Genomic DNA, 21,463 nt, shown 5'->3' on the forward strand with positions numbered 1-21,463 from the left:
CCTCGGCAAGGAAAAGCATTGTTTCCCTGCTGCCTGGGTACCGTCATCTGAGTAGCTACAGGCAATGAAAAAGAAATCTTTTGAGAGGTTTTCTTTCAAAAGACTTTTTCAAGTTGTTCTTCTAAATTGTTCAAGGTAAAAGATGAAAAGCTTCAGAATGCTGATTTATTTTCCCTGCAAAAGACAAGAATTCAGAACCGTGCGTGAGAGGAGCATTTAACCACAGTATGTCACTCTGGGTCCCTCTAGTGTGGTAACACTGTTTATTACAGCACACAGGCATGATAGGTGGTGTGTGATTTATCTTGATGAAGGGAATAATTACTGCTATCGCTGATGCACATCACTCACATGCAAATATGTGAATTGATGTATATTAAGGTTATATTTCTGGACTTTTGTTATATTATTGAATGGCAGTTAGCTTGTATGTATAATATCATGTGGTGATAAGTTTTGTGTGCGTGCCTGTTTCAGTTCTACCACAATTCAAATATTTACCCAGAGTTTGATGGAAGCCATGTAGTTGCAGTATTATGTGGTTAAAAAATGATAGAAACACTTTTTTCTTTTGCAATATTTCCACTGTATTGGACTGTAAACGGGAAGAGTGCAGTTTTTTTGTTTCTGTTTTGCAAAAGAGACAAGAGACTAACATGTTTTCTGTATAAATCTCAAAATGTAAAGAAATAAAGTATCACAGCAACAATCTGTCCAGTCTATCTGGAAAGTTTCACAGTAATAGAAAAGTAGAACCAGGAGCACAAGTGCACATTTTTTAATGCGTCTTTTATTTATTACCTGTTATCTACTCAACTGACAACTAATATTTGCTTAGTTACAAGTTGTTCCTTTTCAAAATGTGGACAAAACTATAACAGGCGTTGTTACAAAACTTTAATTTAGGTTAAAAAGGTGAAAGCATATCCCCCTAAACCTGAGGGGAAAAAATGTGTTATTTTTATTTATTAATTAATTTAGTTAGTTAGTTAGTTAGTGTGGATTGTTTTTCCCCATTGCTCCTTTTTCGTTTTTCATTTTTCTCAAATTAAAAAAAAACAAAACGAAACTTCCGGCGTGAGACCGGCAGCTCCACCCTCCACAGTGCGTGTTGTTTCTGAACGGATGTAAGTTTGTGAAGCGGGGGGGTGGATTTATTTTGACTTTTTTTTTTTTTTTATTTTGATTTTATTTTGTAGACGCGGTTCGTTCAGCGCTAAAGTCACAGGCAGAATAAAAATAGAGCCAAACTCTATTTTAATGTGAAACACAATCATGTGCGAGCGGGGTTAATGATTCCTGTGCTTTTTGGACCTCAAGCTCCAGGAAATAGACTGTGTTGCGTTAAATGGTCAGTCGGGCAACATGGACAAACGGCAGCGGATGAAAGACGCCCTCCAGCTGTGCGTGGACGGGCGCAAAGACGAGCTGCACGGTTTGAGTCGGGACATTTGGAGCCGCCCTGAACTCGCCGGTGACGAAGCATATGCGCACGACAGGCTGGTCCGCTTCTTCTCTCAGGAGGAGCAGGCGTGGACGGTCCAAAGTCACTACAAGCTGCCGACTGCCTTCCGGGCCAGCTGGGGTCCGGTCGGCGGCGGGGAGGGTGGCCCGGTGCTGACCGTGGGGTTCCTGTGCGAGTATGACGCGCTGCCGGGGATCGGGCACGCCTGCGGGCACAACCTGATAGCGGAGGTGGGAGCTGCGGCCGCTGTGGGGCTCAAAGCTGCCTTAGAAAACCAGACTGAACTACCCGTCCCAGTAAAGGTAACTGTAGAGAACTGTAGGGTTTGATTCAAGAATGAACAATCGGAAGCCAAACTTGAAGAAACTCAACAATCTGACCGGCAGGTGAAATGATGAATGATATAAATCCTTAAGACAAGGGGCTGGGCTCCTTTATATACACAAGATGTGACTGTGACTTCAACCAACAGATATAAAACAATGAAGGTCAGGCCTGGCACCACAGAGAGACACAACGCAATCACAGGGACACACTGAACCACAAGGAGAAAGAAAATGACCCCAAAGAGACACAACTAAAAAAAAAACAAAACACAAAAACGTGCAAAATGACCACAAAGATACACGAAATGACAACAAAGAGAAACAAAGCAACCATAGCTAGATACAAAAGGCAATCTGAGTCTTGCTCCTGTGTAAAAAATTATTGGGGGCCTCTCACACGTGTGTGTGTCCGGGGACCCGTTGTCTCATAACCTCTGCATGGTTGTAGGCTATTTGCAGTCACAAATCACAGCTACTTGTTTGTTTGTTCTGTCAGACCCACGGTTTCCAAAGTCATGAATGAGCTTTGGCCTTTGAGCCAAAAACAACTGACCTATCTGAGTAGCCAGAATGACTGACACACATGAGGCGACATTTACGTCAAATGACTGAATGAAACACTTTGTATCAGATAACTGTTCTGGGAACTCCCGCAGAGGAGGCTGTGGGAGGAAAGATCGACCTGATCAAGGAGGGGGCCTTTGCTGACGTCGACCTCGTCTTCATGGCTCATCCAGCTCAGCAGGACGCCTCATTCCTGCCCTGCGTCGCCCTTGATGAGTACGTTCTGTTTCACTGCTCATAACTTATTCTCTGTGTATTTCCTCTCTCTTAATAACCCCGCCCCGCCCAACTTCTATATATTGCAGACAAACGTTAACCCTCAGTGTTGATGTTACACAGGGTGTCAGTAAAGTACCACGGGAAGGCATCTCATGCTTCTGCATACCCATGGGAGGGAGTGAATGCCCTGGATGCTGCTGTTCTGGCTTACAACAATATCTCCGTGCTCAGACAGCAGCTGAAACCAGAGTGGAGGCTTCACGGTGAGGAACAGACAGAAACTGTGGCAGCATGAGCTGAGGTTCAGTGTTTATTCGAACCTCGGACGCAGCAGCTGATAAAACAATCAGTTTACTTTTAAGCCATTTTCTTAAGTATTTTGCAATAACTGTTGCAAGAGCTGCAATTATTATTTGATTCATTGATTCATCAGTGGGTAGAAAATGTATCTGCAACTATTTGGATAATCAACTGATGCTTCTCAAATGAGAGGATTTGCCATTTCTCTCTGTCATATATGACAGAATAGCTTGAATATCTTAAGCTTCTGGACTGTCAGTCGCACAAAATAAGAAACTGAAGACGTCACCATGGGTTGTGATTATTTTTTATTTTTTTCACTAACATGTAACACTATTGTAACATGTCATTGATTAAAAGATTAATCGGCTAATTGAGAGAATAATAAGCAGATTAATTGGTAATAAAAACAACATGTCAGTTACAGCCCTAATTGTCCCTAGTTCCTGAATAAGTAATGAGTACTACTAAAAATGCATGTCCATCAGACTTAAAACACAGATCAGGAAACTGGGAATTTAGACGTGGCGCAGACCATGTTCCTGATTCGAGTCCAGCCCCAGAAAGATCAGAGATGGAAGATCTTTGAATTTACTGTGTTTCAAAAATGTTCTGAAAAGGTCGCTGTAATATTATATTTTGTATTTATTAATGCACTGAAGCTCACACTGGTAGAAATGAGTGCTCCCAAATGAGCATCTAATAGCTTTTGCAAAATTGTTTCTCTGTGTGTTGTCTTAATTTATTACGGTGAAGTTATACACTAACAGTTAAGCTCATTCAACAGGAATAGCAACCACGGCGTATCTGAGTGCATGTACCTGTAACATATGCACTTTCATCAGCTTTGTCAAATGTAGATGGAAGTTAAATCTCTAATGGAAATCAGAAATAAACAATTTTGGCATCTAAACCCAAATGAATTGTGTTACTGTTCAGAGGTATGAATTCATTCCTTCTTACTCTCCGTCTTGCTCATCGGTACATTTTCTTAACTACAGGCATCATCAAACATGGAGGGGTGAAGCCCAACATTATCCCCGCCTACACTGAATTACAGTTTTATCTGCGCACACCGCTGGTTAAGGATCTTCATGACCTCAAGGCCAAAGCAGAGGCCTGCTTCAGGGCAGCTGCTGTGGCCACTGGTTGCCAAGTAAGCTTACCTAAAAATATTTCTTCCATTTGCTTCCCTCTGTGCTGGGTACACATTACATCCCTGCTTATGTAGATTAACAGTGAAGTGTAGATACAGGAACAAACAGCGTATGTTGATATTGTGGAAAAGTGCAATGTTAGAGTTGACATTCCTTTTTAACATATTCCTGTAATTATGCTCTGAGTGCTGTGCTGCTGTTACATAATTCACAGTTATCTTCAGGCTGCTTTTCTTCAACACTGGCTTCAGGCAGGTTTCACTCAGACTGCAAAGTGTGCACGGCTTCATATATTGTTATTATATGATGGTAATGTTTTACTGTGTTGTCATATTTGTACATGTTTGTACACTACATTTTGTGAATTAGGATAAGTTTTTTTCGTTGTTGTCTCCTCTAGGTGGAGGTAAGCTACCCATCCCATGCCTACTATAACATTCTGCCTAATGCCACACTGGCAAACCTGTATGAACAAAATGGAAAAGCTTTAGGGATTGAGTTTCCAGAGCAGCCAGACAACTTCTCTGGTAGGTAAAGCTGAAAAAAAATCATACAAATAGAGAATCATCATCATCTCTTTTTTTCTCTGATCTGTGTAGAAAAAAGTGTAAAACATAAGAAGTGTAACAGCAGAGGTGTGTTTTTTCACAGATTGTATTTTCTGTTGTTCACTCGATCAACACAAAGAATTTATCACAGCGAATTTATAATTATCTGGCAGGTTCCACAGACTTTGGCAACGTATCATTCATCGTTCCTGGTATACATCCTTTCTTCTACATCTGCACTGATGCGTTTAACCACACTGAGGAATACACCGACGCAGCAGGTATGGCAGCGTGTGTCTATTGGGAACAGATGTTGTTTCTTGTAACAGAATTAAACTGCGCAACGATCACACTTTCTTTTTCTTTTTTTCCAGCCATCATCTTTTTCAAGGTCACTCGGTTTTCGTGTTTAGTTTCTATTTATTTGATGCTTTATTTCCCCCCTCTACTTTGTTTCCTGCACCAGGAGCTGAAAAGGCCCAGTTGTTCACCCTGAGGACAGCCAAAACCCTGGCTATGACAGCTGTGGATGTAGTGTGCTGCCCTGATTTGCTCAGGCAAGTGAGAGAGGACTTCAGTCTGGCCAAACAAAAACAGGAGAAATGACTAGAAGGCAAGGATGCAACTTTGACAGCTCCATAAATATACTAACTTTAATAATAATTATTATTCTATTAATAAAAGGAAAAATAATAAGGTAGCTTATGGTGAAACAAGAAGTTTAAGTTTTACGTGCTAACAGCAAACTCAGTCTGAAAGCTCAATCCCCACACAAAAATATCTGAACAACTATTGGATGCATTGAGATGTTATTTTGTACAGATATTCATGGTCCCCTGTGGATCAAGTCTACTGAGTTTGACGATCCCCCAGTTTTTCATCAAGATTTTCACTTATCCTGTGAAATATTTCAACATACTGGATGGATTGGCACAAAAATACTATATTTAATGCTCCCAAGAGGATAAATCTTAATGACTTTCAAAATTTCTTACATTTCGTCTAGCGCCACTGTTAGGTTTCACTACAACTGTTGGATAGATTGTCATGAAATTTGGGTTAGACACCCACGTGATCCCTCAGCTTTTACTCCAGTGCCGTCATCGTTTGTCCAGGTTTTCAGTTTATGACTAAATACCTGAAAAACTAATCACATTAACATCAGCCTCAGCTGTAGTTCATGTTTAGTGGGAATTAGCAAATGTTAGCATGCTAACACACAAAGCTCAGTTAGCATTTAGCTCAAAGCACCACTGTGCCTAAGTACAGGCCGCAGACTCTACGTCTTGTTTTTAGATTTTTGACTGGGAGTGATTTTATTGATGATGATAAAGGTATTAATTGTTTTTAATTGTTGGTAGAATGATGTCACCTGAACTACTGCGTTTTCAGTCTTTAAATCAAGAACCAAAACACAAAAATACATTTAAAAATGTATTCATCTGTGACATTTTTCTACTTATGAGTGATGTGATATCTTTTTTCTTGTCAACTAAACTAAACCCAACTAAATAATTGTACTAACAGTTATTGTCCACTTGAACCGATCAGAAGTGGTATTGCTTTGACTTCTGCATCTTTTAACATTCCTTTCACTCCATTTACCTTTATATATCCCCCCCACCCCCCACCCCCCCCCACCCACACACACACACACACACACGCACACACACACACACACACATACACATATATATATCCTTTTACCTGATGTGAGCAGTTAATGATATTACAGAATATCCAGTTTATGTGACTGGGTATGACTGCAGAGAAGGAAGAGAAACACTAGAGCTGGTAGGAATCCAATGTCTAATAACTGTGAAGGCTTAACCCCTGGCAAAGTTTAAATACACTGTATAAGAGAGCAGGAAAATAGGATTTTCTTGGGCACCAAGACCTCAGGAGTCACACAAGTAAAATGTCACCAAGTGTTTCAACTGTTACAAAATTTGTGGTCAGAAATTTGTCTGTTTTTGTTTGTGTTTTAAGTTGATTTTAATTGATGTCTGTAGAAAAAAAAGTCATTTTCAGCCATGCATCTCAATCCATTTCTATTTGCACAATATCAATAAATTACACGTAGGAGAGTTAAAACGTACAGTATTGTGGTTTTGTTGTTCAGCACCTAAGCTCTGCTCCAAAATTTTTGACATTTTCAGAAAACAAAACATTTATTAAACATTTTCTCACATATAACATCTCTCAAGAGTTAATTTTATATCTGTGTTTTTGGTTAATACATGTTTTTTTATGAACCACCAAAAGATATCTTTTGCTTAACAAAGTATAAAGTTGTTTTAAGCTGAAAAAGACAATAAAACTAGCAACTAACAGGTCACAGTGAACCTCAAAGCCTCACAACACCAAACAGAGGAGATGAGCTTCAGTTGTATTAAAAAAAAAAAAAAAAAAGTAATAAGGACATTTAAAAAATAAAAGTCAATATCATTATCAGTATTTGGGATTTACTAAACATATATTTTTACATTTGTGATTTTAATAGACTGCATTATTTAGTTTTTTTCCCTAAACTTTGTAAAATTACACAAATGCAATGCATAACTGGACTCATACAAAGATCACAAAAAAATGTAACATATAATGAATCATACTAACGTGCTGCAAAAGAAGAATTGAACTTTAAAAATAAGAAAAATCAGATCATCAGGTTTTTAAAGGAATAGCTCCACATTTTGGAAAATGATGCTTATCCGCTTTCTTGCAATGAGTGAGATGAGAGGATTGATATCACTCTCATGCTGAAGTCTAAATGAAGCTACAGCCAGGAGCTGATTAGTTTAGCTTAGCACAAAAACTGGAAAGGGGGGAACATCTGGCCTGGCTCAGTTTAACAGTTACAAAATCTGCCTAGCAGCGCTTCTACAGCTCACTTATTAATAGGTTATATCTCGTTTGCTAATCCATATAAAACCTGAGGTGTAAATACAACAATTTGTCATTTTACGGGCAGTTATGTACTGGACCAGTAACAGATGAGACTCCAAGAAGTTATTGGTCCCAGCACTGTACCATCTGTAAAATGGCAATTTTTTGTGCTTACATAGATATTACTTGTAAACCTGTGTGCTTTAGAGGTGGTGGTAGACTACCTTCACGCTAAGCCAGGCTAGCTGTTGCATGGTCAGTTACTGCATCAAGAGTTGAAACGTAGCTCAGTTAAACTGCACAATTATCTGAGTGTGCGGTCGGTCCTCAGGTGGCAAAAAATATCCAAACGTCTTTCCATCAATAGCGCTATAGTTACAACATAAAAACCACATAGATTTGGTGGATTGACAAAACCAGTGCAGATGACTGTCCTGTTTGTCAGTACCTCAGTTTTAAGTGGCTGGGTCAAGAAGGCAATGGTCACCAGTCTGTCAATTGTCTCTATGCAACTTATGAGCAGTTCCTCTGTCTGAAAAGCATCAAATGTGATGTCATCTTTCCTGCTCTTGTACGAATGAGCCACGCTCCTGGAGTACCGTCATGGACGACCCTCACAGATATTGGTTGCACTTCTGCATCGGGTGTTATGAGTAGATGGACCAGTAGATGATGTTGAAGAGGATGTACGCACCAGGAAAGACAACCCGCGAGTACTTGTCTATGGCGTGGGTGTCTATCCAAATGTTCACGTAGCCTCTGGACGGCTTCACCTGGCTTGCAATTTGGGGATCATTCAGTGCCACCTGTGCTAAGATTCGCTCCTGGCGGCCGCCATTCTCTGGCATCCCATAATTCCCTGTGGTGTTGACATCCATAGACCCATAGCCAGTGATCTGGGGGTCGATCATCATCTCGTCTGGGTTGCCGATACCACAGGTACACGGCAGCTAAAGAGGTAAAAAGACAACACAGTCACTTCGAAGCTTCTCAATCTCATGAAACAAACTAAAACGAGTGTATATACCCATTAGTGAGTCAAATGTTTATCAGTTTTTCTGCATACTCAGAGCCTTTAAATAACTTTGGGATGAAACATTAATAGAAGGATGTTTGTGCAGGGAATTTTCCTCGGGGTATGTGGGCAATTTGGCTCCATATGCTGCAGCATTTGGCAGATGAAGAATAGCAATGTAGTACACAAGCTGCCATAGCCCCGCAAGCAGCTTTAACTGAACCAATTTAGAAAATATTTATCTGTTTATTGGAAATGCACATACATTATGTATTCATGTTTCTACCAGTTTAGAAATATTTTAATGGGTAAAATATTTATAACATTAAATCAGGTCAGCCATGTCTATGTTGTGTGACTTAGAGAGAGCTGTCAGTTCTTCTGTTTCAACTTAATTTGGGTGTCTCCTTCATATCCACAATAGCAGACTGTGTCAACAAATTGTTGTATGGTAATTATTAATCAATGTAAGTATTTGTATCTGTCTTTAGAACTACAACTATTAGAACCGTACTGATGTATTCTGCAAAGCTCCACGTCTCCGAGGTGCTGGTCAAAATCAAGACAAACAACTGTTTTTCATTAGTCATTCATGCAAAACATCACAGCAACATTAATTTCCTCATATTTACTTGCAAAACTAAAAAACTGTAATATGTTGTAATGCAATGCTCTATTTCTTGTTAAAAAGGCCAAAATAAAAGTAAACATTGTGAAGTTTTTGTTCTTAATCTGTGGAACATTTTGGCCATAAATTAAGCTTGACAATGCAACATTCACTTACACGGAAATCAAAACTTTCCCACTGAAGTTTTTTGTTTTTCTAATATCTAGGTTATAACATGAATGTTCAAAAGAAAATAATCACATCTGGCTTTATGAATTACTGTAATAAATTATTACACTGATTTGGTTTAAAGTGTCCATAAAGAGAGCAACCAGTCTAATTTGTCATAGTGCATCATTCAAAAAAATCAACATTTCATAAGTCAACTGTTCAGCCACAAAGAGAAATCACACTTACTCTCTCCCTCAGCTTCCTCTCTTTCCTCTCCTGTACGGTGGACAGGTAGTTGACCGCCGCGTACTCTATCACCGACAGGAAGACAAAGACAAAACTGACCCAGAGGTAAATGTCCACTGCCTTAATGTAGGAGACCCGCGGCATGGAGGCGTTGACCCCGGTGATGATGGTGGACATGGTCAGCACTGTGGTGATGCCTGGAGGAGCGCACAGAAACAGTTTAGTCACAGCAGAGATTTTAATTTACTGGATAAAATTAAATGCTGAATAACACAGAGAGGGCAGCACACATGACCCTAGTATTTATTTATTTATTTTTTTAATGAATGTGCAGTTATTAATTTGAATGTATATTTTTTTAACTGTTGTGTTTTATTTTATTCAATCAGTCCACAAATTTGAATGGATTGTCATCAAATTTAGTTTTTCGACATTCATGGTCCCCAGAGGATGAAACCTAATGACTTTGGTGATCCTCTGACTTTTCCTCTAACACCACCATGAGATTCACCTTTGTGGTTTTGAGTGAATTGTCTCAACAACTATTGGATGAATTATCATAAAATCTGGTACAAACCTTCATGGTGATCTCAAGCCTTCTACAATGTCATAATCAGGACAAAATTCAATATGTAGCTAAGCTAAGCTAAGCTGTACTTTGTGTTATGTGCAAATTAGAGAGTTTGAGCATGCTAATATGCTAAACTAAGATGGTAGCATGGTAAACATTAACATACTGCTCAGTAACGTTGCTTTATTCTTGTTAAATCTTGCCTCAATTTATCCTTTCAGTCTTTTTTTAAGTATGTTTTTGAACTTGTACTGGGGAAGTTGTGATTCATGGTTGGTATCTCAAACCATAGGTTTATGGATTCAGTATTGTAAAATTGTTCAGAATTGCAACCTTGGATGGGAAATCACCTATAACATCTTATTGTCTATACAACTAATAGCACCGCTCTACAATGCACTATGTTATCTTGCTTCCCTCTCTTTAAGAACAAGCCAACATTTCTCAAACTAAATCATCCTTTAGAGGCACTGGCTTTCTTTGAAAAGTCCACACTCTGAGAGGTAGAATCTATCCTACCTAGTGGCACCCTGGCGGGGACTGCCCTGCGATCAATCCAGAAGGACACCCAGGACAGCATGACCATCAGAGTGGCAGGGAAGTAGGTTTGCAACAGGAAGAAGAAAATGTGGCGCCGCAGGGTGAAGTGGATGTACAAACGATTGTACCAGCCTAGGGAGAAGAAATATCACCAGTGCACACACATTGTCATATGTTAGCTGCTGATACACAGTACAAACACTTGCAGCGGAGGTTCCCTGCCAGTCTGGTGGAGAAAGATAGGACACAAAATCCTTTTTACGCTTCAGGTTGCTCTTGTGAGCAAAGTGACATGTGGTTAGTTGAAAGCTGCAGGGCTTTTACAGTGGCTTTCCAGATGAGTACAAGTGGTTGGCAATAGCTTGATTCAGTTCATTTCACAGTAAGGATTAAATATTAGGTCATTCTTCTTGGTGTGACATTCAAGGGGCATCAATTTCGTGTAAGGAAGACTCAATTCTTTAGTTGGAAAAAGGCTTATAAAGTGAAATGAAATTCACTGAACATGTAATTCAATTGTGATATAGTTCTTGCATGCATGGTGAACACATTTAATCCATTTGCATAATCAGTATAGTTTACTGTATGTATAAGAAGTGACAGTGCTGTGGATTACTGTACCTGTGCTGCTGTAGAAAGCCAGCTTGGTGGTGGTGTGAAATTTCTGGATGAGGAACTGGGACAGAGATATTCTATCATCAGTGTTCAGGGACTCGTTCCCTTTCTTCCAATACAACATCAGGTCATCGTCTGTGTAGGCATCTGGTGGGAAAATATGTAGAAGTAAGTACATCTTTGACAAACCACAACAGGACACATTTAGTAAGGACAATGCTGGATGTTAATGTGAATTAAATGTGTGACAGAAAAAGATAAAACATGACAAGAGTACCAGTCTGAAACAGCACTAGCATACCCTAGAGACTGCAGTACTCATTGCATGCTATGAGGAACTGGTGCAAGAGGAAAGGGTTATTAAAATTAAAGCAATGTATTCTCTTTGAAGCATGAATGTGCCCAAAACCTTCCATGGTATGATATATCTCAGATTTCATGACATATCTGATGCGCAAACTTCATATTTTGGCCTGGGGAGGACACAAGAGGAAAGCTCATGTAGTTTCCAAAACGGAAAATGAAAACGTGAATGAATGTGCTCAGTAAATGTCATTGCACAACAGATGTTGATATTTCATGCTGTGTATAATTGAAATGTCGATGGTAGTGGAAGAAAGGTCAGAAAGTTCAGAATCCATACTCTGAAAACCATGAATATGAAAGCAGACTTCAAATTCAGACATTCGTCTTTGAGATACTTTAGATGGTTGGATGGATGGATGAAGCAGCATGTTCAAGTGACAAAAAAAGATGTGTCTTTCTGACATATTTGTCCATATTTTTGATAAATCCACTCACAGCTCTCAATCTCAAGTGAGCAGGTTTGCGTGTCCAGAGGAAAGCGGCTGAGGTCCATGTTACACATGGCAGTGACAGTGACTCTGCCGGGACAGAAGCAGTGACACAAACAAAACACTTCAATTCAACTTCCAATGAAATATTGAGGATAGAGGTTAAATTCACAAATATAGAAACAGTAAATACTCTGTCAAACAAATGGAAGGAATAGAGACTCAGGCTGTGTAGTTTGTGCTTGGTGGTGGGGTGTGTGTGCAGGCCAGGAATTACTTGCAACTTATAACTGTGCTACTTTATTCTATTTTTTCAGAGCACTTTTGAATGTGTTTTCATTTTCCCCTTTGTATCATCTCCCTGCAGTGTCATGCCATTGTTATCCACTATCCCTCTTGTTATCCCTAATTCTTAATCAGATGGTCTTCTGCTATGCTGTCTTTGTGAATATAAATTACCTTGCTGATTAAATATAGGGCAAAGGGACCCTACAATGACCTGGCACATGAAAAAGTGGCAAGTATTTCTCCTCTGATTACCTCAGCGCTGTCACATTTGTATGCAGCACTGATTACAATTATCACATGTTGTTCCACAGAATGCCGCTGGACCTTTCATCTACAGTGAGATTCATATCAGTGGTGAGCTTTTTATGTGGCGTGTTTTTGTGTCTTCTATTGTTTTATCTGACAGCGGACGTGCTGAATTTTTTTATTTCTCAGTTGGAAAAACGTATTGTTTTTTAAATTTATTTATTGTGATGTTTTCCATTATTTTTCCAGCAGAGAAGAATGACCAAATAGCTTTGTCTTTAATGCCTTTTTTCAAGTATATAAATTGCTTGAGGAGACTATTTTTTCACTATTATATAAAAAGGCGCTGGGTCTACCTGAGACTGTAAAGGACGTTGCCATCAGGATAAACCCTCAGCATGACATTATCAGTGGTAGTGTCGTGGATGAAAGAGCGCTTGGAGTGGACGAAGAACATGTCAGGGACCCAGATCTTCTTCACCAGGCGACTGTCAAAGGTCATGCTCTGGTTGTTGGTGCTCGGGAACGCCAGCCGCTCATCCTTCCAGTAGTGACGCAGGTACAGTGTCATAGTAAAATCCTACAGGAAGGAAAAACACTGGGGCGTTGAACAGTGGTGGAAGAAATACTAAAAACTTTTATTTTCAATGTAAAAGTACCAGCACAACAATGTAAAAATACTCCATTACTGTGACTGACATAGTATTATTATAGACATTACATGTTGTTAATACTGATACAGCGTTTTCCTACTGTAGCTGGTCAAGTTGGTGCTAGTTTAAACTATTTTATATAAAGTTAGTTAATTTAGTCTATTAATTCTCAGCCTAGGGGTCAGGTCCCCTCCAGAGAATCACAAAATAAATCTGAAGGGTCATGAGGTGATTAATGAAGTAGCAAAGAAGACAAAGACAAGTTCTACTAAACTTGGTAGACTTGGTTGGGATTCATTTTTCACAAGCCTGATAAGGAGCTACTGTCTTTGTCTTTGTATTTTATCGTTTTTTATTTTTATTGTATCTTATCATATGTATTTTAATGTTGGATCTTTCAAATCATAGTAACTATTGCCGTCAAATGAATGTTTGTGGAGAAGAAGCAGATCATAGCAGAAAACATATATATTCAAGTAAGGTACTTCACAATTGTACTTAAGATGACTTGATAAAATTGACCTCAAAAGCTGTTTCATACTTACCATGTCCACTTCAGAGATAGTATCCAGACTTTCAACCTGAACATCTACCCCAACAGGAATTGGAGGACCTGAAATAAAATGGACTCATATCAGCAGCTGTAGAAATGTTATTTTTCTCATAGAGGCTGATTGAAAATGTCTCTCTGCTTCATTATGACATTGTGCAATGGGTAAACAGTCAACATGGCTGATTCACTGAGACTTTTTCAGCGTCTTATTTTGGAAATCATGTTTCCAAAAACAACAATGAAACACACGAATATAGAGCAACTGTTTGCGCCACGACTGCGTCGGTCTGGCTGGGACTCTACTTTTGACCTATTTCAGCCTTTTTACTCTGCATCATCATCCTCCAATAGTACACAAACACAATTAGGTCACAATAATGGATCAAAGTTGATGCCGCACTGGATGAAATCCAGCTGTCTTTTCCCCTTCCAGCGGATACGCACTTGATGGTTGAAACTAGACGTAGCAAACAGATTCTGCAAAGGGTCACTTGGTGTGTTTTCAGCAGCAGATTGTCGTGTGATTAAAAGTAGTTGTGGTCTAATAAAAACAGCACGTGTTTCTGTGCGCTGCAGTGATTTTTTTTTTTTTGTTGTTAAATACTGTTCTTGTGTATGTGGTTATGTGGTTATTCGTGCCAAAAGAAAGATAAAAAGATATTCCATTATGATCTTCTAGTTAAAACAAAAGCTGGTGTGTCTTTATCTCAGTGTAATCCTACAGATTTGATTTCAAAAAGCTGACACCAAAGCCTTCCAATATACAGCAATGCAAAAGACATGTATTAACACTTGTGATGTAAAGAACTGAGCTGCAACTGGAAACTCCAGCACAGCTTGCATGGATGGTGTCATTAAGGTCAAGAGCTTAATGCCTATAGGACAGTTTTATAAACCAATGACCACAGCACAGATCTCATCCCGCTACACTTGATGACTGACCATGCAGCCTCCAATGCAGTCATTTGTCTGAGCTGCAGATTTGTTAATGAAAGATGAACATTTTCATTTAAAATACTCAAATCAGATTTTCTGACCTCCGAATGCTGGTCTCATGGTGAAATCATGGTCATCTATTCTAAGGAGCTGTTCAGATTTTGTCATCGGAGATTTTGTCATGTCTGGACTTCGTTTGTAAATCGGGCTGTAAAAAAAACACAAAAGACAGACATGTGGTCACAATGGGCCTTCAGGGATATGTGATACGTAGTTTTTAATGTGAAATGTAATTAGGAAATGAGTCTTCTTTGAAAATCTTTCAATCCAAGAGTTTTAAAACGTACCTTCCAGATTTGTGACCTCCACCCCCCTCCATTCTGGTCTCTCTTCGCAACCTGTTAATTAAGAGCAGCACTAAATAAATAAATAACATCTGTCACATATGGCAGCAGCAGAAAAAAGCTGAGATTTTAGATTAGATTTTGAGTTTGAGTTTTCTTCTGTTTAACCTCTACACCGTAATCTTTTTGAGAAAAAGAAAAATCAAAATGAAGCCAGGTATGTTAGCTTCTCTTTTTAATCGATTAGTCAGTCCACAGAAAATGTCGTTCCTCAAGTCATTTTTCGAGCTAAAATGGCAAACATTCACCGATATGTTTCTATATGATTTTGATTTTTCTTCTCAGTATTTGTTATTTATATATAGTTTTTTCTTTTTTGTAATTTTTCAAAAAATATTTCTTTTTTTCCTTTCATTTTATATTGATTATCATTTCCATGTCCATTTTCCATTTGTTTGTTTGTTTTCACCTCTTCCATTATTATCTCTAGCTTTTATTTCTCTGTGGTATTTTTGTATATTGTTCAATGGAGTTTGGCCCTGTGTTGATTGTCCGATATGGTCAAGCCTAAGTTTCAAACCTTTATACCTTTTTATCTGCTTACTAAGGCCATTGTCCCGCAGTTTCATCAGCCTAATGAAGCGTCAAGCGAAACGTGTTGCACTTTTCAGTGTTACCGGTTGCAGCTTCTCAAAAAAAGTGTCTTTGTCATTTATAATGATAAACTACATATATTTGGGTTTTGGACTGTTGGACACACAAAACAAGCAATTTTCAAAATAGCACCTTAGGTTCTGTGAACATAAACATTTTTCATTACTTTGTGACATCTAATAGACCAAACAATTATTTGATTTATTGAAAAAATATTCCTCAGATTAATCAATCTTTTGAAGAAATCATGATAAGTGATTTTAAAGCTTAAATCTACATGATGTTACAGATGCAACAATAACTTTTCCTCCAAAGATGTAATAATACATGCAGTTACATCACACACATTTTATCCACAAATCGCACAAAGGGCAAAAGAGCATTTCCTCATCACATCCTCTTTGAATGAAGCCAGATCTTCTCTGGTGTCATTTTTCAAGAGGCCTGCCTTTGTATATTTGTCTTTTAGGCACCATTTCAGGCCACGAGAGATAGAGAGAGAGAGAGAGAAAAAAGATGAATTCCAAAAACCCTAAAATGGATTAATAGAGTAGAGCATGCTGTGACAGACAGGGCCAAATCCCTGTGACAACCACAGACATGCATTAAGGAAATACCACAGAGGAAGCAAGCGAGAGGGAGAGATGAAGGGACTGCACAAAAACTAAAAAACACCACCGGAGCGAAATGAAACAGTAAGAGGAGGGTTTCTCTGGGTGCTAGCTGCAGTGATGTGATGGGCAATGGGTGCTACTTGTCTGTGTCCATCCAGCAGCTGGTTCCTAATCCTCTTGGCAGAAATGCCTCTCCAATCCCCTCTCTGCCTGCCTACGCCACACAGCAGACTGCCTGTCTGCACACTGCTCTGCTCTGTGTGGCCTGACGCTGTTTCTGCTGTTTTCTGCAGCAGCTGGCTGCATGCATGCATCACTGCAGGGGCTGCAAACTGGTTAAATAGCCAGATTTTCTGCAGAGGTCATTCTGGATACATTAATGCTGAATGTATACTAGAGAAAAAGTTGAAAAAATGGGTTTAATGTTTACAGGCTCACTGGGTATATTGTAACATATGGATGTCAATTTTATGTATTTTTAGACTTTATTTAGGGTACTTTATTTTACCACAAGAATCAATGAGGCAAAAAACGTAAATGAAGTAAAGTAAGTAAATGGTACAGAATAGTACAAGAAAGAAAATATATTCTTCCTGCTTTTTGTTGTCCATTTGTTAGCAATTACATTTTTTAAAAACTTTTTTAAAATGTATATATATATATATATATATATATATATATATATATAAAGGATTTAAATACTTTTAAATATGTGATTTAAAAGTAATTTGAATTCCCACTTGAGTGAAAAGCTGATGGCAGTCACTTCTACTCTGCTTTTTTTTAAAGCACTAGTTTAGTGATTTTGATTCTCCAAGATGTTAGTTCATCAAAATGTATATATTTCAACTATGGGAAAAAGTTACAAAGGTGGGCGGTGGGGGAGTAGATCAATTTAGCTTCAGTCAAGGTTAGTCATGACTATCTCACCAGCTAGCTTGACTTGGCTCTCTGTGTAGTTGATTGTTTGGTTTGTTTTTTATCCGTGTATTGTGGTAACTCTACATTTAGCATGCTGTTTTCTGCCACTTAAAAAATATATAGTAAAATAAATGTAAAGAAGTTCTGGGCTTAACCAGGTTTTGACTACATGAGCTAGTTACCACAATTTGGCTTTGTTTGGCAGTGTTTAAATGAATCTTTATTTAAAGATTGTTTTAGATATTTATGTGGAAGTGTCAAAAGAAGCAGAGGAGGGAAATAAGAGAAGATAAGTAGGGTGAACATAGTTTTCATAAAAATGTGTTGCTTTTCTGTCCAAACAATCATTCAGCGACCATTCCAAATTATCTTATAAACCTCATTAGGGTTTTCTCCTCAGATGTTTTCTTGTGTGAGACTCTGCTGTCCCACACAAATCCCCAACTCCGCTCTTCCTCCTTCAAGGCAGTGAGTGAAAAAATTTTCAGTAATTTAGTGTAAACTCCCACAGCCCACGCTGTAGCAACATCCAGCCGCTTTTGCAATTTCACACTCAAGGGAGGAGGAGGATTGGAAAGATGAGAAACAGCGAGAAGACGAGTTTGACTTCTACATAAGTACATGAGATTTTCCCCCTCGCTAGAAGAGGAATCAGAGATTTGTATTCACAGACTGTGTGTGTCAGCAAAGAGAGGACTGATGTGAGGGGACTTTTAACTAGTTGCAGGAGAAAAAAAAGTCAAGCATAGATTTGATAACAAGTCGACAGCGGCGTTTAGAGATTACAGCACAGCTTTGAGCCACTTGTGCTTTGTCTTCTGCAGATTTGCCACAGATGATTACGATAGTGCTCCTCTCATACTTAATGATCATCTTAATCACCTTAGGGCAGAGATGATCACTTTAAATGACTGTAATTTCACGGAGGATTGTTTGGATTTAAAAAGGCAGCTTTAACCCTGCACTGTTTAACACACGCGTCCCCTGAGTGAGATCACACTCAACATGTCATGCATCCTGACAGTTTGTCGTGATGTACACAAGCAGCTGTGTGTTATGTCAAACACATTTATTTATCTTAATATCGAGCAGGCTGCTGTTTGACATCGCCTCTGGTCTATAAATAACAGCGGTTATAGCATTAAAAGTGATACTGTATCTAAAGGCAGGGGGATTATGATTTGACAGGGTCTGTTGGATATATTGGATGCAAATAGTTCACAACGCTGATAACGTTATGAGGTGTACAGAGCTGTACTTTGCCTTCTTGGGAAAATCTTATCATCTTCACCAGAATTTAACACAAAGACAGCTTCTTTCTTGGGGGCCGCAGGCTACAGTTGAACTCTGTGCTGATATTTCTACAAGAGAATAGTGCTTTTGTACATATAAATACTGGAAAGGAGTAAAATATACATGAATCATTTATGGGGAAGTTTTTCTGACAGTTAGTGTTCCTACTAATGTGTAAGATAACAGCAAATATGGCGGTGTAAATCTGAGTCAAGTGTTGCTTTCAGCAGCCGAAATACTTACAATCAATTATAATCAGTTACACCAGACTGATGTAATTAAGTGGCAGTTGTTTTGATTATAGGATAAATGATCAGGTCAAATCATTTTTCAAATAAAAATGCCAGACATTCCCAGGTTTTAGCTTCTCAAACGGTAGGATTTCCTGCCATTTTTGTCTTTTCATGGTTTTGGACTGTTGGTTGAATAAAACTTGGATTATAGGAAGGTGTGATGTTTTTTTTTTAACAATTTTTCCAACATTTAATAAACAAATTATAAAAATGATTTAATAAGTAAATGATAAATTGATTAATCAAGACAATGACTCTGTTCTCAGATCTGATGTTGTTCTCGACAGTTGCCATCTGAAAGTGCTAGTTTTATTTTAACATGCTGGTATATTATGATTATTATACTCCCAGATGGCAATTAATTCTAACAATTTTGCTGTTTAATTTAACGCTCATTGAAATACCTGATATCACATATTTACCTGATGCCAGAATTTCTACGTAAAATATCATTCACATAAAATGTTTTTATGCTTCAATATGTGGTCTAAAGACTAAGTTGCTTATAAGCAATAAGCAACTTAGTCTTTAGTTTTGTAGAGTAACATTGTGCTCCATGCACTAAAGAACTGAAACAGTTTTGAAACAACATTTTGTTAACCAATTAATCATTTAAATATTTTTTTAAGCAAAATGGCAAAAACTAGTTTGTCTTTATCTTATATGACAGTGAACTGAATATCTTGGTTGGTTCGACATTTTCTAAACTTAATTCAAGAGAACAATTGTTAGTTGCAGCCCTACTTTCTACACAATTTCACAAATTTATTTCAGTCATCCCACAATTTCTACACATAGTTAAATCTAATGAAACTTTTTTATGCTTCAGTATGTGCCCCAAATATAACCACATCATTAAAATACTGATCAGTTTTGAGTTTGAGTAAGCATTTTGAATATGAGTCAAAAATGACTGAAATGCTAACTGCTTGCTTTGAATTGCAAATCTCACATTTCTTCCACCACAGCTATGTCAAGATTGCCCCTCCGTATACTGCTCCTTGCAACTGACATCAGTGCTAAAACTTCCTAAGATACAAATGCAAATGCGATCCTGTCTATTTAAATTACCTCTAATGTCCAAGTCTATTCAATCTATAAAACCTCAGGTTGCTAGACTAAATGCTCAGACTAAAACATCTAATCCAATGGATGCATTAACAAGGGAGCAATTAGCCTAAATAATCACCTGAAAATGACATTGACTACAACTGCTGCCTTTGGGGAAAACAGTCATTAACTGGCTTGCAGCAGTTGTGGGGCAAAAGAACACAGCAGTCACCAGTAGCACATAAATAGATGTGGGGATTTAGGTCTCCCTCTCTCTCCACTCTCCAATCTGCTGTCTGAATAAGTCTGTTCTCAGAGGGGGAGGGAGCAGCACAGGTGACACAGGAAACACTGGACAACATCATGTGAGCCCAAAATAAAACATCTATAAGAAAATAAAGAAGCCCTTATCAGGAAAAGCCCTCTACATTTAAAAATGTTTGCAGATTTTGCATTAAAAGCTTAATTTAAAGCTGTCTTACATCATGTTGAGACAATAAATCCATTGCACTCCAGTGTTTGTCCTTGACATCTGTGACTCTTTTGACATTACCTGCTCTGTTTGTAGGTCTCCAGCTTGTGACCCCTTGGCTGGGCCATCTTCCCAGCTGCACCCGCGAGCCAAACACAGAAGAGCACAAGAACAGCATCCACCTGCATGGTTCACATTCCCCAGAGGACGGACCTCTCCTGGCAGTCAGAATCTACTCCCCTCCAGGGTTTGGAGCACTCTACCTCCCTGAGACATTCCCTTCTCCAGCGCCGGAGCCGATAAAAGGGGAGAAAAACAGCGACAGCAGCAGCTACACTGGGCTATTCTACGGCCTGAGTGGAAAACATCCTACGGTGCTTAATCTCCACAGTGGGAAAAGCAATTTTGACTAAACCCATAAATCCTTGAGCGTCAGATGGTACAGATTTGATCCCTCCAGCGGCGGATGTGCCTGCCTCTCTGTGTGCTGCTGTGCTCAGATATCCTGCACTCTGATGTGCTCTACTCCACTTTGCACCGCCCAGAAACACCAATTCTCACAATGATGCAGCGTGCTCATTTGTAAGGTCAACGGTTTAGAGATACAGACTCACAGGGGCTGACAGGAAGCTCTGTTTCTAATGTGAAAGGCTCCTTCTGATACTGCAGTCTCGCGTCTGGCATGTCAAAAATGTTTTGACAAAAATGTATAAAACCTCATTTCTGCTTGTTGGTGTTTGCAGGATTTTAATTTTGCAGGAAATTGATTCCATAATGCAAACCTGGATAGTGAATGTAGGGCTGTTTGACTGTGTTAGTTTCTTGCTGTCTGCTGTGGTGTTTTTCACTACTTCTCAGGGGAACCAGATTTGGGAATATTTCTTTTTAAACAAGAAACCTGCAAATCTAGATGTAATATTAATTTATGTTTAGCCTATATATACATATCAAGCCAATAAAACAATTTCCTTTTTTAATCTTTGCAGTGTTTTTCAACTATTATTTTCTCAGATGATGGATAAAAAAAAATAAAACACCACATGCATTTGGTCCCAACAGACAGCATCCAACACATACTTACTGGTCTGCTTCAGAAAACTCAAGGAGGACAAATAATGGATG

General features: G+C 38.7%; 2 protein-coding genes across 2 annotated transcripts; one reads left to right on the forward strand and one right to left on the reverse strand.

Moving 5' to 3' along the window:
* Positions 1 to 1,094: 1,094 nt before the first annotated feature.
* LOC139633002 (peptidase M20 domain-containing protein 2-like) lies at positions 1,095 to 6,677 on the forward strand. The gene is made up of 7 exons (XM_071498321.1): positions 1,095 to 1,767; positions 2,423 to 2,571; positions 2,695 to 2,837; positions 3,876 to 4,030; positions 4,432 to 4,558; positions 4,753 to 4,860; positions 5,046 to 6,677. Exons 1-7 carry the CDS (start codon positions 1,366 to 1,368, stop codon positions 5,183 to 5,185), a joined length of 1,224 nt encoding a protein of 407 aa, XP_071354422.1. The 5' UTR covers positions 1,095 to 1,365; the 3' UTR covers positions 5,186 to 6,677.
* Positions 6,614 to 20,848, reverse strand: LOC139633001 (gamma-aminobutyric acid receptor subunit rho-1). Its single transcript, XM_071498320.1, has 10 exons — positions 20,423 to 20,848; positions 15,048 to 15,098; positions 14,802 to 14,908; positions 13,757 to 13,824; positions 12,915 to 13,138; positions 12,032 to 12,114; positions 11,237 to 11,377; positions 10,595 to 10,747; positions 9,505 to 9,701; positions 6,614 to 8,415 (listed from the first exon to the last, which is right to left on the reverse strand). The coding sequence occupies exons 1-10, from the start codon at positions 20,527 to 20,529 to the stop codon at positions 8,113 to 8,115; spliced, it is 1,434 nt and encodes a 477-aa protein (XP_071354421.1). The 5' UTR covers positions 20,530 to 20,848; the 3' UTR covers positions 6,614 to 8,112.
* Positions 20,849 to 21,463: the final 615 nt, after the last annotated feature.

This window comes from Trachinotus anak, unplaced genomic scaffold (genome assembly GCF_046630095.1).
Source record: "Trachinotus anak isolate AG129_WGS33_773 ecotype Australia unplaced genomic scaffold, CSIRO_AGI_Tana_v1 ptg000015l, whole genome shotgun sequence".
Classification (NCBI taxonomy): domain Eukaryota; kingdom Metazoa; phylum Chordata; class Actinopteri; order Carangiformes; family Carangidae; genus Trachinotus; species Trachinotus anak.

Coding starts and splice junctions, on each gene's coding strand:
- LOC139633002 (XM_071498321.1), top strand. CDS start 1,366: ATGGACAAACGGCAGCGGATGAAAGACGCCCTCCAGCTGTGCGTGGAC. Junction 2,572..2,694: donor CCCTGCGTCGCCCTTGATGA/GTACGTTCTGTT, acceptor GATGTTACACAG/GGTGTCAGTAAAGTACCACG. Junction 4,861..5,045: donor GGAATACACCGACGCAGCAG/GTATGGCAGCGT, acceptor TTCCTGCACCAG/GAGCTGAAAAGGCCCAGTTG.
- LOC139633001 (XM_071498320.1), bottom strand. CDS start 20,529: ATGCAGGTGGATGCTGTTCTTGTGCTCTTCTGTGTTTGGCTCGCGGGT. Junction 12,115..12,914: donor AACGTCCTTTACAGTCTCAG/GTAGACCCAGCG, acceptor CTGTCCCGGCAG/AGTCACTGTCACTGCCATGT. Junction 9,702..10,594: donor CCCCGCCAGGGTGCCACTAG/GTAGGATAGATT, acceptor GCGCTCCTCCAG/GCATCACCACAGTGCTGACC.